Genomic DNA, 17,712 nt, shown 5'->3' on the forward strand with positions numbered 1-17,712 from the left:
CCCTTTCACGTCTGTCACATGTGGTCAGGTTGAACCTGCTCTTATCTGTGAAAAGCACAGGGTGCCAGTGGTGGACCTGTCAATTCTGGAGTTCAATGGCAAATGCCAATTGAGCTCTATGGTGCTGGGCAGTGAGCACAGGGCCCACTAGAGGACGTTGGGCACTCAGGCCACCCTCATAAAATCTGTTTCTGAATGTTTGGTCAGAGACATTAACACCACTGGCCTCCTGCAGGTCATTTTGTAGGGCTCTGGCAGTGCTCATTCTGTTCATCCTTGCACAAAGGAGCAGATACTAGTCCTAATGATGGGTTAAGGACCTTCTACGGCCATGTCCAGCTCTCCTAGAGTAACTGCCTGTCTCCTGGAATCTCCTCCATGCTCTTGTCCTAACCTGCAGCTGGAATGCATTCCTGGCTTGTTGTGGTCACTGAATGCATCCATTTTAGTAGACATGGCGCCTTGGATACCTTCAATAAATGCAACACAGCTGGTCAATGTAGACATCAGTGATGTCTCTCATTGACTCAAAACCAACCTGTATTTGAGATGAGTTTAGAGTAGTTCCCCATCCTAGACTTACTCATACTGCATTATTTCTGTCAGCTGTTTTATGATAAAACACTTAGGTCCCAAGCTGCAGAAGGCCACCCAGTTGGCCTTAACTAACTCAGATCATGTCTTCTTCCGATTTAGACCAAACTTTTCACTTTAGGCCTGCATCTTGTTTTATCCAAGTTTCCTTCACAAATCTATTTTTCAGCATTTTTTCCACTAATACCACCGCGCAGTAGAGAATTCCCAGAACTTGTTCTATGTCCGTACTAAAAGTAGAATCCTGAATTCTAGCCAATTCTGCAGTAATGCGCTTAAATGTGTGACAGAGTGCATTCCTTGCATAAGTTGTGCTCTTGCTGCTTGCATTATGTCTTCAGGAACAGCTGTTACAGTATCTCGTTCAGCAAACAGCTACCTCTTACAATCAAGTGTTTACAGAACATATTATGGGTCAGCACAATGCCAAGATTTATGCTTCTTTTCCTTCTTCATCTCCTTTGAATGACTGCTAGGAAAACTTTACCATAATTGTACAACTTTTAGGATCAAAGGCTTGCTGGCGGTGACAAATTGCAATGAAATGCTGGCTTAAAACTGAAATGTGTTCTGTTAGAAAAAATATGTGAAGACTTCTACTGGAATCTAATTGAAGAAAGTTATTAGTATGAAATGAAAACTGGCTAATTCGCACTCTTGGTGCAGACGCATGCATTTTTCCAGTTACAGACCAATATTTGTAGTCAGGCGGTTGTCTTTGTGACCTCCAAGCATTTGGCTTTCAATAGAGAAAGCTTTATGTTTAATAAAAATTCCTTGGATCACCGATTTTAAATGCTCTGAGCGACTATCCATGCTTATCTTTTTCACCCTCCCTGTATAGTCAGAACGACTCTCACTTATCTTCCTTTTTGAAACGGACTTCAGCTGTTCAGTTTCAGATGTACAAAACACAAACAGATGTGTTAGTCTTTTTACCGAATGGTGGGAATTTTGATTGGACACAAGTTTTCACCACAGAGTTGCTTTTAAAGCTGATCTAATGGTAACATTACAAGCTTCATTAACAAATTCCTAACATGTCAAAATATACAGAACCAGCCTTATTTTTTCAAAAAGCATTATCATTTACCATTAATTGTCCCAGAGCTCCAATCAAGTGTACTCAGTGTGACTATACCTAGATACCTCTAGTCTCTCAAGGAGCATTCTGGGAGAATGAGGTCATCAGTCTGCTGCAGGCAACAGGTTATCAACAGAAGGTTTTCAATGTTTCCAGTCTTACCTCTGTACCTGAGGCTAAACATGATTTCATATCCAAGGTACTGGATGTGACATATATTACTAATTATATATCCACACAATCAGAGAACAAAAAATCAAACTTTGCTCCCTATTCAATAAAACTACTGTAATAAATATGATTTTAGTGTGTTTTTGTAAAATATTAATAAAAATGCAAACACACAAAAAGTGATACTTGCTACAGTAATTTTAATGAATAAAATAAAAGTTGATTTTATGTTCTCTGATGGGATGGACATAGAATTAGTTATGTACAGTATGTCACATCTAATATGCCAGTTATGAAATGCTGCAAGCAGGCAAGTTTCCCCTCCCACAGTGATCAATCACTCAACTTTCTTGTAGCTTTAAAGGTGAGCGGCAGCAGTAGAGAGGGCTGATCTAAAGCTGACCATACTTGGATTGTTACTCGTCCGGTTCAGTAGTGACTGGCCAAATTTCAACCCATGTGTAAGTAGGGCTGGTTTTACAGAAGTCAATCTACTGATCGACTTTTGTACAACTGCCCTGGCAAATGTTTGACTCTCGATCAACGCTGCTGGTTATAGCCGGCAGTGCTGATCTGTGTATTCTGTCAGCAGGGAAGTCTACCTGCTGTCAGACTACAATAGCTCAGTGGGGAGGATTCTCCCATCCACATTCAGTGTGTGATGGGGTAACGGAGTTATTTTTTTTTTACATTCCCCCGATGCTTGAAAGAAAAAAAAAAAAAAAACCTCATCTATGGGCTGCTTAAGTGAGACAGGAGATGTACATACATCCAAGATCATAAATGCATCTGTATAGGAACCTAGATTTACTCAACTATGTCACATCTGGAGCAGTAACTCAGGAAGTAGGTGCAGGCTCTGGATGACGCCTGATGATTCTAAATGTAAAGGTAAATCTGGCCCTTTCAGACATGATAATGTTTTCATGATCTATTAGAATGTGGTCTGGTTGTAGGTTCCTGTTTTCGGTTGCTATGGAAGAATGGTTTGTTGAATCTGAACAAATGGCTTTGTTTTACTAATACAAGTTTCCTTAAAAAACAAAAACTTTAAATTAAATCAGCAAAATCATCCCCAGTGTATCAAAATAAAACATGTATAAGGTGTGCAAAGTCTTCCAGTTTGCACGCAGCCAGAGTAGAAAAGCCTGTCCCTCGCCAGCATGCTGTAGAGAAGGAATTCTACTCTGTGTGGAAGCATGGGTCTCTGCAGAGGTCCAATACCCTCTCCCCCACTAAGAAAGAGGTAGAGCTTTCCATTCAGAAAATATCATGTCCCATGCTGATTGTAGAGCTAAAGATCTAATTTAGCAGGGTCATGTTGGACCTCTTAAGAGAAGCCACTTACAGCATTCTGGCAGGGGACAGGCTTTTGAACTCAGGTTGTGACCACTCCTTGTGGAAAACAAACTGTAAACACCTTTGATTTCATGCTCCTGGAATCTACTTAGCTTAAACTGAAAGATCATTATAGATTAAGAAAAAGAACCCATAAACCTCTAATTAAACCAAAATGAAAGCAAAGATAATACAAGTCTATAAACACAATATGACAATGTTCAATAGATCAATACAGCTATATCCAAAAAGATCAATATCACTACATTCTATAAGATAGCACCGATAGCCGTGTGCTAATCCATCCATCAAAAAAACGGTCAATGTAAACTGCACTCACAGGGCCAGTGCAGTGTGTAGAGTACCAGAAAAAAAGTCTGTGGCTGTCACAGCTTCTGTGAAATTGATATTAATGGGAAGTCTGAGGTTCTTTCAACTGATATTTCAGCCCTGCTAATGGATATTCCACAAAATGTAAATGATCCAAGTCTGCATTCAACCTGAACAGAGACAAAAGAGGCCAATTCTACAGCACAGATTTATGGGTACGGGCTCGCAGTAAGGAGCCAAGGAGTTTATAGTGACACTACCTCACTGTGTGAGCGATATCCATTATCTTAGCATGAGCAATGGGGAGTGATGGGGGCCATGTTACCTGGGTAATGAACTGTACTGGCGCTGGGCTTGCTGGAAGCTGTCCCGTTCCTCCTGTCTTTGCCTCTGCATCTGAACTTCCACAGACACTGAATGTCGTCCGCTCTGATTATATGTTGTTGTGTTTGGCTGGGGAGAAACAAGCAGGGAGAAAAGTGATTTTTGAGCAACATACAAGGACGTGGGCAAGGTTGTTAGTCAGCACATCATGTGGATGCAAGGCTGGACGTTCTCTCAGCTGAGGACATTTTCACATTACGCTTGACAAGAAACGTCAAACAGTTTGACAAGTAAAAGATGGCTACTTTGGCAAGGCACACTTCTGACTGCTGTTATTTAGATTGGCTCATGGAAGTAGGCTGGATTGTAAACATTTAATTTTCCTTGGAGTGCAAGAAAGTAGTTCAGAACTTTCAGAGTGCTTGCAGTAATTACAAAGGCATGAAGCCTCTAGCTCTCAAGTAGCTTTAAAACACCCATCTGAACAAGGGTCTCTAGGGTTTCAGAAAATGGAACCACAGTATGTAGTTATTTATTGGATACATCTATATTATGTGGTCCTATAAAATGCAAACAACAGGTCCAAAACCTCTGACAGCCTAAGAGCTACATTCCTATATAATAAATTGGGGAGCCACACAAAATAAAACCACTTTCAAGCATACTCTATAAAAGGACCACTGAGCCCAGTGATAAGAAAGCCAAGTTTCTTCGTATTAAAGGACAATTAATAATGATTACAACTAAGTACATAAAATATCCCACATCTCCCAAGAAATCCAGAATTTTGGTATTTATTTAACTTAGCAGAAGGATTCATTGATCTACATTAGCGGTTGTAGTTAGGTTGAAGAAAAAGACACACATCCAATTGTTCAACCAATAGAAATGGTCATGTTAGGCTGGAAGAGGCAACAAAAAAAAAAGTTGGCAGGTTTCTTCATGGGATTACGTAACAGGAAGTAATTTGCCACTTACTCTATTTCTGTGACCTCAAATACCAACTTCTTTTAAAATGTATGTCTAGGCAAAAAAAAATAATAATAGTGCATCTCTGCAATACACGCATATTTCACCATGACCTGCCTTTTTAAAAAAGCTGCAGGAAAAGATACCTAACCTGTTTATCTGTCAGAAATTGAATGAATTACTAACTTCCTGTTTGAGCTTACAAGCTGCACTAAAATCCCAAGCACAGATATCAGCCCTGCTCAGCATTTCTTTGCTGGACTACAAAAAAAAACCCTATGTTATGGGGATGAGGAGAAGGAGAAGAGTTTTGTAGTTCAGCAGGGGAGAACTCAGGTAGTGCTGATACACATCTTGGTATATCAGTGCAGCAGAAGCAGTGTTACTGGCTCAAACAGGAAGTCGGGAGCTTGCTGGATTTTTGGCAGGAATGCCAGTAAGCCTCTTGTTCTTGTAGAGTTTTAAAAAGGCAGACCATAGGGAAATGTGCATGTATTGCAGAGATGTACCAATTATGTTTTTTTTTTTTGCTTAGAAATATACTTTAACCTCTTGGCACCGGCTGCACCCAAAAAAAAAGGCCTCCTGGCGTCCTGGCCTTGACGCCGAGCGGCCCCACATTTGTGTGCAATTAAGAAAAACATATGTGCTGAGAGCGCGCCCTGCGCGGTCCCAACACACATGTCCAGAACTCACAGAAATGTCCCAATCTCCTCTTTCGATCGGGACCTTTCCCAATGATGTGACCGTGAATCATGGTGGTCACATGACCCTAAAACCCTGCCCCGCCTCTCGGCTTCTGAAACCCTTAAAGGGCCGGGAGCACCAGCGCCAACGGGTTAACAACTTTGGAACTGTAAGCATATTTGATATGCCCTGAATGAGTTCAGCTGAGTCTACTGGTGTTCTTGGTATGTTCTACTTTCCCTTCTTATTGCTTTGAAGGGCACAAGGCAGACATCTGTAAAAAAAAATATTGATCTAAAAAGTACGGCGCCCTTTCACATGATCATTCTGTGAGACAGTTTTTTCCAGTGATTAGATGGATCAAAAACAGCCCACAACGTATCCCTAATGGCTGTAAGCAGATGTGTATCTGCTTGCATCTGGGTCTGTTCAGGTTCATTGCGCAAAGGCAATAAGTATGCATCCAGGTCTGCTTTTGGGGCTACAAAGGTCCATTTTACTTCCACCACAAGAGAAATGTTCCCATTCTGATCAGTCTCTGGATACCCTTCTAAGGCAGATCGGAGGCACCCATGTGAAAGGGCCTCATAGATCCTTACATATCCTGTTCAGATCTATAAAGACGTAATTCCTGACCTGTATAATTGGTACATTTTCCTTTTGGCACACCAATATAGAAAGAAGAAGGGGTGTACTTGTGGGGCTATTGAAATATTTGAATTAACTGATCCTTCCAGTTACTTGGAAACAAAAACAGGAACATATCCATCCTCTTTTTGAAAAGTCAAAACAAAACGAAAAAAAAAAATCTGATTGTGATTGTAAAAGCCACATGATCCACTTTAGACCAACACCAAAGGATACTCATACACCTGAAAAAACACAGTACATCACATTGGTGTAATTACACAAATGGAAGCTATCAAACCAACATGGCAGCATCTCTCTGCCCTGTACCCTACAAAGCCCTCTTCTGGTAGTAATTTGGGGGGCTGTGAACCTGATGAAGAAATGCACAAACTGATATATTCCAGTTGCAGCGTAAAATCTAACACATTACTTCAAAGAAAACGTCTAGGAATTCCACTACAGTGACTCCTTCCTGTGTCCAGGCAGATAGGCTTGAGTAATATTGGCAATTTTCCTTGCATGACTGAGCTATCCAGATTTCCTTATGTGGCTGCTTTTGAGGATTACTTGAGGAGCTTGCTGGGGGATTTTTAGGCAATTTTCCAAATATATAAAAAATAATAAGGTATTGTCTCTTGAAAGTCAACTGCTAAGTCAAGGAAGCAATGATGATATTCTATTTATCATATCTTACTAAATGTAGCTTAAGTTATGTATTTAATGTATGTATTTAACTAAACTCATTGCAGTCTGATTCAGCAGACTGCCCCCTTTCCCCCTGCACACACACTATGGGACATAAGGCCACATTCACACCTATGCATTTTAATGCACTTGAATTTTCATTGAAAGCAATGGTAGCATGTCAAAGTTGGTATGTTGCAGAATGTTGAAGTGGCTGAAAAATTCCATTTCATCGTTTCCACTGTCAAATCACAAAGATGTCAATCTGTCCCAAAAGGAGGACTTTTTTAAAGTGGTATTAAAGGCAATTTTTTTTTTTTAAATAACAAACATATAAACTTACCTGCTCTGTGATTTTGCACACAGCAGCAATGATCCTCCTCTTCTCAGGTCCCCCTCCGGAACCCTAGGCCCCTCCCTCCTAACTCCTCCCTCTCACCCAAGCAGGGTTTTTACACACAGAGCCACGACTTGATCCTGCCCCCTCTTTCTCCTCACTGGCTGTGATTGACAGCAGTGGGAGCGCTAATGGCTCCCACTGCTGTCTCAGTCAATGAGGGAGAGCCCCCGAGAACCGAGGCTCTCGTTCACATTGTTGGATCGCAGTGGGGCTCAGGTAAGTATTGGGAGTGGGGCCGGACACCAAAGGTTTTTTACCAAAAACTTTGAGCCTTTACAACCACTTTAAAAGAAATACATTCAGGTATTCTAGCTATCCTATAATCAAAGCTGCACCATGCTACACAGCCAACATCCTAATATGTCTTTAATGCTTAGGCTGGTACTTGGGTGCCTCCAGAAACTAGTCGGTGCAGATGGTGCCATAGTAGTGGACCGCACCAGCTTGTTACCAGTAGATCAAACAACCATGCATCAGGGCTAAAATAAATAAACAAAGTCAAAAGCCACTAGTGAAATCAGGACAGGCAGAGTTCAAGAACGATCAAACAAGTAGAGGCGGAGACTAGCTACCATGTAAGAATGGCAACCATAATTACACCTATAAGCTATCAAAGGCTATATAAAATGTATTTCTGGTCAAATATATTCATTTCCATGTTGAATTGGAATTATTTCTAGCATACTCCTATGAATACAAACAATGATTGAAAGTTTGAAAACTTACTTTGTGAAGAATCCCACACATTTACTTCCTTGAATTCTTAGACATGTATTCACTATATCCTGTGCGTATGCTCTCCTTTTGTCACAAAGTTTACAGAGCCTGCCTTCTGAACTACAAAGCTTTTTTTAAGAAAGCTCATATGACATTGTCACAAATTACTCTAAACTTAATTATTACAAATTGATGTTATAAAATTAAAGTGTATGCTGTGTCTATAGATCTCTTTTAATAGACAACCAGATTGTGAAATGAGCTGCTCCCAATCAACATAGGTAAGGACATGAAGAGAGTAATGGTTCAAAGTGCTGGAAGTAAGAAGTCTAGAGTGAGTAAGGACCCAGAGGAGGCTACATCAAAAATACAATAACCTAGTTCAAAGTTCAGGAGCAGGAACAGCAGCAGGAGGCTCAACAGAAAAGCCACCAACTAAACCCCTCAATTTAACTGACTGTACTATTACCCCCATGATCTTGCGGAGGATACCCACCAAACACCCAGATGGATGGATGCACTGTCAGAAAGGAGGGCATACATATCTGCTCTTACTATAAGTTTTTTCCTTTTTTTAAAAAAAACACTACATATCCACGGTTTCCACTCTTAAATAACACATTTTGTATGTGAGCAGTACCTAACATTCAGAACTGTAATTGATAACATGGCTTCCAACTACCTAGCAGCTATTCTAAATCTTTTCAATCTTCCTTTCTTGCATGCTGTGTAATAAGCATTGAAAGTTTCTGCATAAACACAGATTATAAAAATCTCTGAAAACCGCACAATGTCAGCAGAGCATTTACAAAGCAATGCCAGGTCTAATTGGAAATATATAATTATATGATAGATTCAGTAGAAGGAATTGAATTCAAGCCATTGTGCATCAAATTACAAGCCAGTAGCTCAATAGCTCCAGAGATGTCCTTGAATAAGTTCTCTTCTTGCATTTGGAGGTTACTAAGGGGAACAGGCAACAATGTTTTTTTTCTCTTATTAAAAGCAGGTAGCAATGGATAGCAGATGTATTATTTCAGACAGAATACGAGACTTTTGTACTACCCCCTGTGCAGTACACAAGCACAGATTGAAAGTAATTCTCTGAAGGGCATTATGACTCGGCTAATGTATTGCAGGAGGAACACAAATGTATGACTGCGCGAGGAACTGACGGCTGTAAACTCAGATCTTCAAAGATCTGTCGCCTGAAAATGAACGGAAACCATTAAAATCCCAGTATTAATGCCTTCAAAGAAATTAAATCTTGAGGCTGAAACTCTATTTCACAAGAAAGAGGATATTTTGATCATTGTTTATTAAAAATTGGAGTTTTTTGTTAAGACTTAAAAAAAATGTATAATCTACCGGTATATTACGAAGGAATTTTTTTCTTTTTTGGTAGCATCTAAACTTGTAGCAGATCTTGCATTTAAAGCTGAACTACAGTCTAACCTAAAAATAATATTTAATAAAGTTATGGATTAATTTGTTTTTACATGCAACTACCTGAATGCACCTTGATACATGGAAGGCCAGTACTCTGGAAGTCCATCAGGGGTTCATTGTTTGGCACAGTGCTTTCAGTATAACTTTGTGAAAAAAATTTACAGTAGAGAGCAGGGATCAATATCTTTTATGTCTTCATTGTCCATTCAAAAAGTGGAACCAGAGTGTATTGAAGCATATTCTGCAGTTATTCCACAGCCCTCGCTGTGCTACCTGGAATCGGTACCCGGATGACACAGCTGGCCAAATGTAATTGCAAACCCTTTGGAAGGTAAAACATTTTGGGTAGAAGTATTTCAGCTGTATTATGTGATGGTGTCATGAACTTGTGTTATACCACCCCATGCAGTTGATTTAGTTCCCTTATAATAGGGGACATATGACAGGCAGTCCAGGATCTCTTCTAGGTCTTTGTTGTATTAACAGTTTGTAAAGTGATTTCTCTCCTCCCCAGACTAGTATTGCAGCACATATTTTTTCCTGATGTCTTGCAAGACTTCAGAGGCAGTGAAGGAAAAAAAAGCAAGGATTTATATAATAATTTTCTTGGGTATTTAATAATGGCTGTATAACAATACAACAGACACAATGAAAGCAGAAAAAGCAGAGATATCCAGGGGAGCTCGCAGCTCCAGCATGTCATTGCCTTACACAGAAATAGAATGTTTCTTTCCAATATGTTTATACTAAAAAGCTCTCATTAAAAGTTTTCAATCTATTGTAATAAAGGCCCCTTTAAGCCTTCAGTGGAAATTTATTGCAGCATTTAATTTTTAAAGTGAACCTGTGCTTTATCTATGCGGGGCCATGCAAGAAGTTGACCTAAAACTTCCGCCTAGCAGCACTAGGGTCACCTGTAGTATGAATCCCAAATACGGCACTACCTGCCTGGACTTTGTATGTTCTCCCTCTGCTTGTGTGGGTTACCTCCGGGTAATCTGGTTTCCTCCAACACTCCAAATATGTCTTAGTAGGTTAATTGGCTACTGTCTAAATTAGCCCTAGAATGTATGAATGTGAGTTAGCGACCTTAGATTGTAAGCTCCTTGAGGGCAGGGACTGATGTGAATGTACAATGCTATATACAGTAAGTACCTGTAATAAATAAATAAAAATAATTGCCACTGTCTGCAGCTGTACATACTTACCTTCACTTTGCTCTCTCACCAGAAGCAAAAAGGAATATTCAGTACGAGGAGCATGTGATTCGTTCCCTTTTCTCCCTGTATGGGCATTAAAGCTTGATGATGTGAAAAGAGTCCTCAGCCCAATGTGAGCTGCTAAAGTTTACAGAGGGTTTCCTCTCTCTGCTGCTGGTGGCTTAATGGAGTGGTGGGGTTGTGAAAGGAAGGTGAGTATATTGTGTGTGGGGGGGGGGGGCAGCATTTCAGTGAACCTGTTGCTTAGCCCTACAGGGGCAATAGACAAGTTCGCTTTATGCCTTAAATACTCAGTCTACACAAAACTGAAACTTAAGGTTTTGGGGGATGCTAGAGAGGAAATTTAGGTCACAGCTTCCTAGATCTCACAGAGACTCCAATTGTAAGTTCTATGAAGAAAAGTTTCTAGGTCTACACACTATCCTCAACAGTTATTAAGGATCTGGCAGACATCAAGAAGTTGGATCATCCAGCACATGTTTATAGCATGATGTGAGAGCCACGAATATGGATGGGAGCAGAAACTTTTCCGAGGAAACCTACTTTTTGGAGACAATGGGAGACTCCAAACTCCTAAACACCTAAAGTATCACTCTGGGTGGGCTGCCTCTTTTCCTAAGTGAAGATAGTTGGTTGAAAATATATGATATGGATGGTAACAGCGTGTACATAAATATACTTTTTTTTCTTTTTTTTTTGTAGCTGGTCTCAACAACAGTCTTTCTGATGCACAAAGTGGAGATAAAACACCTTCAAAAGAAAAACAACGCACTACATATCCGCTGAGCAGGATATTAACACCTGTTCATGCAGTCACTTCTGAGGTGCGGTCTACCTTTATATGCAAACTATATCATTACAATTGGATCTGGTTAGTGGCTTCACTCATCTGGCAGTAAAGCAGTTAAATATAACAAAGATAATATCTGTTTTAAACTTCCCTTTCAGCAGGCCTGCCATCTGCTCGGCACAAGTATTATTTGAAGTCTGAATGTTAAGTATGTAAATTATATTGCTTCAATTCTCCAACATGGCCCAGGAAAACAGACATCTGCTCAACAAGTATTAGGAGCTGGAAGCCGGATTGCCCCTTAAATACAGAACGACGAGGCTGAAGCTGCTATCTTGTGACAGAATTCCTAGTGGCTATAGAGAAGCGGATATGAAAAGGGTCAGGCAGCGGTCAAAGGAAATCTATCAGCTTTCCACTGATTGGTCTAACAGTTTGTCAGTGTGATATTCTGAGATATATAGTATAATTATCAGTACCATTCAAGTATGGAGTGTCTGTAGAAGCACATAAAAACTAGATTAGGGCCCATGGTCACGTGGTGGGCATTATAACACAATCTGCTCCTCGTTCAGGCCTGCGATCACAGGATCTGGCAGAAGGAAACACAGTCTTCCTTTGCGACTCTGAGATGTCCTGTGACCGAATGCTGGGAGCTATGAAGGAAGTGGATGAAGCAAGATGTACAAAGGTACATAACAATGAACCCTATTAAAAATCACATACCTTTCACCATACCCACCAATTGTTGTGTATACAGAGCACAATTTGTTACACTTCTTTTGGTAAATCTGTCCCTACCATGGCAAGAGCCAGTTGATTGTGGCTCCCTCCAAGGTCAAAAGTTCCCAATCCTGCCCTGCTGGTTGGTAAAAGTAACACAAGTACTTTTCACCTCTTAAAAAAGACCTAGAGGCTGGCAAAAATGCACCTCAATTAACTGAATATTTTACAAACCAGATCGGCTCAATACACCTTTTTAAGCCAAAATGCTCTCTAATGACTAAAAATCCTGAGAGTCAGTTCAGAGGCCAAAAACCATTGACAGCTAATTGAAACCCTGTAATACCTGTTTGACTTTAAGAATTGCAAATTTTACTTTAATGCCTACACTTGGCTAAAAATTAGCATGATCTTTATGTTAAATAACACAGAAAATAACAACTATATAGTACTATTACAAAAACCTGTGTTGTATAATTTATCTGCTTCCCCTAACAAACTATAATGAAAAAAATGAAATGAATCATCCTAAGCATTCATCCTGTCTACAAATCACAAGAAGTACTATCCTTTGGCTGAGAACAGCTACACATTTCACACCATCACTAATCTGGCAATTGGCCTTCATTAGGCTGACCAGAATTCTCACAAAGTTCAGCTTTTTCTCAGGACACTTTCCCAAGAAAAATGGCATTTTTCAACCAAGTAAAAGAAAATCCAAACAGGGCGATATGTCCTAATAAATCTTAAGGTAAAGATAAGATGGAGCCGCTACTGTGCAAGGCAAAGGCCAGGGAACACGCCTGATGGATTGCTCTGGCTAAGAGGATGCACATTTAGTAAAACATACTACATCTGTAATTAAGAAAACACATAGTTTAACTGTTAGAAAATTTTAAAAAATGGCACGTTTGTAGGTTTTGTTGAAAAATGATCTGGAATGCAGCAAAAAAATCCAGTAACTAAAGTATGAACTTTAATGCCATGTACAGTTTCTGTAGCATTACAATTTGCATCGTGGTAGCATTACAATATAGCGAAAAAGGGGGCCCATATGCCATTAATATTCTTGGATTTGCATGCATAAGCTGGCTTTAAGGATTAAAAAACTTGTGGCACTACACTGCTTGCGATCACTTAGGAGTTACAGTGCATGCTAGGAAACATTTGCTATGCTAGGATTCTCAGAAGTGGCAATATGCTCTTTCTGTCCACACACAAGAAGACCTGCATTTCTGTAACAGGAACACAGTAGATGACACAGAGGTCCATCACACAGGCAGAGTAATAGAGGCTTTGTTATAGACTGACTATATAGATCTTGGCTTTAAGTAAAGGCAAAAGTTTGTTTTTTTTGGATAGAATAATGGAGGGATATAACCTGTCATTTTTATTTGCCACTTGTCTCATTGGGGAGATTTCACTTCACTTTTCAACGCAAAGGGGGCACACCATGTACAGTTGTGTTCAAAATAATAGCAGTCAGACATCACTAACCTGATCAATCACTGTTTTTGGTAGAAATGATATTCCTACATGGCAAATAATTTACTAGCAGGTGTAGTAGAGTAATAGAAATCCAACAGACCCAACAGTCATGACATGCATGCTGCTGATTCTGTGTAATTAAATCTCTAATTGAAAGGGGCGTGTTCAAAATAATAGCAGTGTGGAGTTCTATTAGTGAGGTCATTCATTCTTTGAAAAACAGGTGGCAATTATTTCCCTTATTTAAGGAAGGAAGGCAGCAAATGTTGTACATGCTGTTTACAGTGTATTTCTCTCTGAAATTCTGAGGAAAATGGGTCGTTCCAGACATTGTTCAGAAAAACAACGTACCTTGATTAAAAAGTTGATTGGAGAGTGGAAAACATATAAAGAAGTACAGAAAATGATAGGCTGCTCAGCTAAAATGATCGCAAATGCTTTAAAATGGCAACCAAAACCTGAAAGACGTGGAAGAAAGCGAAAAACTACCATTCGAATGGATAGAAGAGTAGCCAAAATGGCAAGGACTCAGCCAACAATCAGCTCCAGGAAGATGAAAGAAGGTGTAAAGTTACCTGTGAGTACTGTTACAATTAGAAGACGCCTATGTGAAGCCAAGCTATCTGCAAGAAGCCCCCACAAAGTCCCACTGTTGAAAAAAAGACGTGCTGAAGAGGTTACAATTTGCCAAAGAGCACATTGACTGGCCTAAAGAGAAATGGCACAACATTTTGTGGACTGATGATAGTAAGATTGTTCTTTTTGGGTCTAGTGGCCGGAGACAGTTTGTCAGACGACCCCCAAACACTGAATTCAAGCCACAGTACACTGTGAAGACAGTGAAGCATGGTGGTGCAAGCATCATGATATGGGGATGTTTCTCATACTACGGTGTTGGGCCTATTTATCACATACCAGGGATCATGGATCAGTTTGAATACATCAGAATACTTGAAGAGGTCATGCTGCCTTATGCTGAAGAGGAAATGCCCTTGAAATGGGTGTTCCATAAGACAACGACCCCAAACACACCAGTAAACGTGCAACATCTTGGTTCCAGACCAACAAGATTGACGTTATGGAGTGGCCAGCCCAATCCCCGGATCTTAATCCAATAGAAAACTTGTGGGGTGACATAAAAAAATGCAGTTTCTGAGGCAAAACCAAGAAATAGAGAAGAACTGTGGAATGTAGTCCAATCATCCTGGGCTGGAATACCTGTTCACAGGTGCCAGAAGTTTGTTGACTCCATGCAACACAGATGTACAGCAGTTCTCAGAAACAGTGCTTATACAATTAAATATTATTTAAGTGATTCAAAGGAAAGCAAAATCTTTGAACATTTTTCAGTTTATATAGTGAATGTTTGAGTTTGTAAAGAAGAATACAAACACTGCTATTTTTTAATAAAAAAATATTCACTTTTCTTAAATTTTTTTTAGAGGAACAACACAAATTTGATATATTTTTCTTCATGTTTTGATTTGGAATAGAATGTGTAGTGTTCCCAATGCATTTGTGTGTATGGAAATAAAACCTATTAGAAGGATTTTGAGCTTAATTCACTTATTTCAACGCACTGCTATTATTTTGAACACAACTGTAAGTGTAAGCGGTTTATTATGATAAAAAGTATTAATAAAGTATTGCATTCACTGAGTAATGGATTCAGCATGTCATCAGTGAAAATTAAGATCTGCGAAGCAGCTTTTATAATGCAGACATTAGCAGGCAAGCGGCTGGTAGACGCAGAGTTTGGCAGGGAAGCTGCCGGTTAGAGGAACCGCTGCAATGTTCTGAGCTGGAATGCAAGCTGTCACAGTCAGCCTGGCAGCTTCTGGGTATCTTCAGTCTGCGCGGCTAGATTTGGCTCCACACGAAGGGTGTTGAGGATGGTGTCACTACATACAGAGGGTGCGGTTACGTGGTTCAGGGCTCTGCCCCTTTGCCAAAAGCATTTTGAAGCTCCAGAGGAAACCTCAGAGCATTACAGCAGCCCCTCTTCTTCCTCTACGCAACAACCTCCCTGCTAAACTCTGCACCCACCAGCCGCTTTCCTGCCAATCTCTGCATTATACTGTAAGAGATGCTCCACAGGTGACTTCATTTAGATGACATACTGAATTTGTCTATTACCCTGTGAGTGCATTATTAATTTTATCATAATAAACAGCTTACACTTAGATGGGTTAAATGAAAGATTTTTGAAGAATTTAAAAAAAGTCACTGCTGGAGATGGCTGCTGCTCCCCCCAGATCAGGTCCTGAGTAATACCTAATGCACATATCAAAGCAAACAGAAGAGGACATACCAATTTTTTTTTGGGGGGGGGGGGCAGCAGCACCATAGCTTTTAGCCTTTGCTGTAGAGGAAACTCCTCCAAAGGGAGAGAATCCCTAGTTGTCACCAGAACCAGTGTCCCCACTGAAAGATTTCCACTCTATTACTATTCCGGGGACAACCCAAAGTTTGGAATTTTTTTTAACTTTCTATTTTTTGTTTACCATTTTCAACAATAGTTAGAGGGTGAATCTCTCTAATGGGGGCAGAGACAGCAATAAAAACCCAACAAACATTGTAATCCCTCTCCACTCTATCCAAAACCACAAAAAAAAAAGTTTTGCCTTCAGTTACACTCTAATGTAGTTTTTACCGAATATACTTTAAATACACAACTGTACAGTTCTGTATTGCCCATCTACATTGCTATACACTGGCCTGCATTAAATGTACAGTAAATGCACACAGTCTTGATCGAGAACATGCCATACAACTCACATCTTCCCCTACCTCCTTCAGATATTTCACCCACCTAACTCCTAGTTTAGCATTTGGCTCTGAGTGAATGTCGAAAAAACACAGTGCCAGCTAAATGGATCTGTAGATATCATTCCGCTTGGTAAATCAACATGCTGCCTCTAATGATGCAAATCAAGAGTGAGCACACCTGCAAAGCTGCCCTGAATCAATTGTGGGATCCCTGCTGTGTATACATCTACTGCCAATAGTACACTATATTGCCAAAAGTATTGGGACGCCTGCAGTTACATCCACATGATCTTTAATGGCATCCCAGTCTTAGTCCGTAGGGTTCAATATTGAGTTGGTCCACCCTTTGCAGCTATAACAGCTTCAACTCTTCTGGGAAGGCTGTCCACAAGGTTTAGGAGTGTGTCTATGGGAATGTTTGACCATTCTTCCAGAAGGGCATTTGTGGGGTCAGTCACTGATGTCAGATGAGAAGGCCTGGCTCAGTCTCTGCTCTAATTCATCCCCAAGGTGTTCTATCGGTAGAGGTCAGGACTGTGCAGGCCAGTCAAGTTCCTCCACCCCAATCTCACTCATCGATGTCTGTATGGACCTTGCTTTGTGCACTGGTGCACAGTCATGTTGGAACAGGAAGGGGCCATCCCCAAACTGTTCCCAGAACGTTGGTAGCATAAAATTGTCCAAAATGTCTTGGTATACTGATGTCTTAAGAGTTCCCTTCACTGGAACTAAGGGGTCAAGCCTCAACCCCTGAAAAACAACCCCACATCATAATCCCCCTTACAATAAACTTTACACTTGGCACAATGCAGTCAGGCAAGTATCGTTCTCCTGGCCAAACCAAGACATGTCCATCGGGCAGAGAAGCGTGGTTCGTCACTCCAGAAAACCTTGTCTCCACTGCTCTAGAGTCCAGTGGCAGCATGCTTTTCACCACTGCATCCAACACTTTGCATTGCACTTGACGATGTAAGGCTTGGATGCAATTGTTCGGCCATGGAAACCCATTCCATGAACCTCTCTACACACTGTTGTGCTAATCTGAAGGCCACACAAAGTTTGGAGATCTTTAGCGATTGACTCTGCTGACAGTTGGCGACTTCTGCACACTGTGCGCTTCAGCATGTGCTGACCCCACTCTATCATTTTACATGGCCTACCACTTCATGGCTGAGTTGCTGCTGTTCCCAGTTGCTTCCACTTTGTTATAATACCACTAACAGTTGACTGTGGAATATTTAGTAGCAAGGAAATTTCACAGATGGACTTATTGCACAGGTGGCAACTTACCATGTTACCACACTTGAATTTACTGGGCTCCTGAGAGCGACCCATTCTTTCACAA

General features: G+C 40.5%; 1 protein-coding gene across 10 annotated transcripts in view; it reads right to left on the reverse strand.

Annotated features, from left to right (window-relative positions):
• The window catches only part of PARD3 (par-3 family cell polarity regulator), an 814,686-nt gene that overhangs the window by 13,447 nt on the left and 783,527 nt on the right, over window positions 1-17,712 (reverse strand). For all 10 annotated transcript variants that reach the window (XM_089668705.1, XM_089668703.1, XM_089668701.1 and 7 more), the window contains one exon: window positions 3,843-3,970. In XM_089668705.1, coding sequence (XP_089524831.1) covers window positions 3,843-3,970 — 128 coding nt within the window. The remainder of the gene's footprint in view (window positions 1-3,842; window positions 3,971-17,712) is intronic.

The sequence above is a fragment of the Staurois parvus genome, unplaced genomic scaffold, assembly GCF_062004578.1.
Source record: "Staurois parvus isolate SC_StPar_1 unplaced genomic scaffold, SC_StPar_1.0 ptg000061l, whole genome shotgun sequence".
Lineage (NCBI taxonomy): Eukaryota > Metazoa > Chordata > Amphibia > Anura > Ranidae > Staurois > Staurois parvus.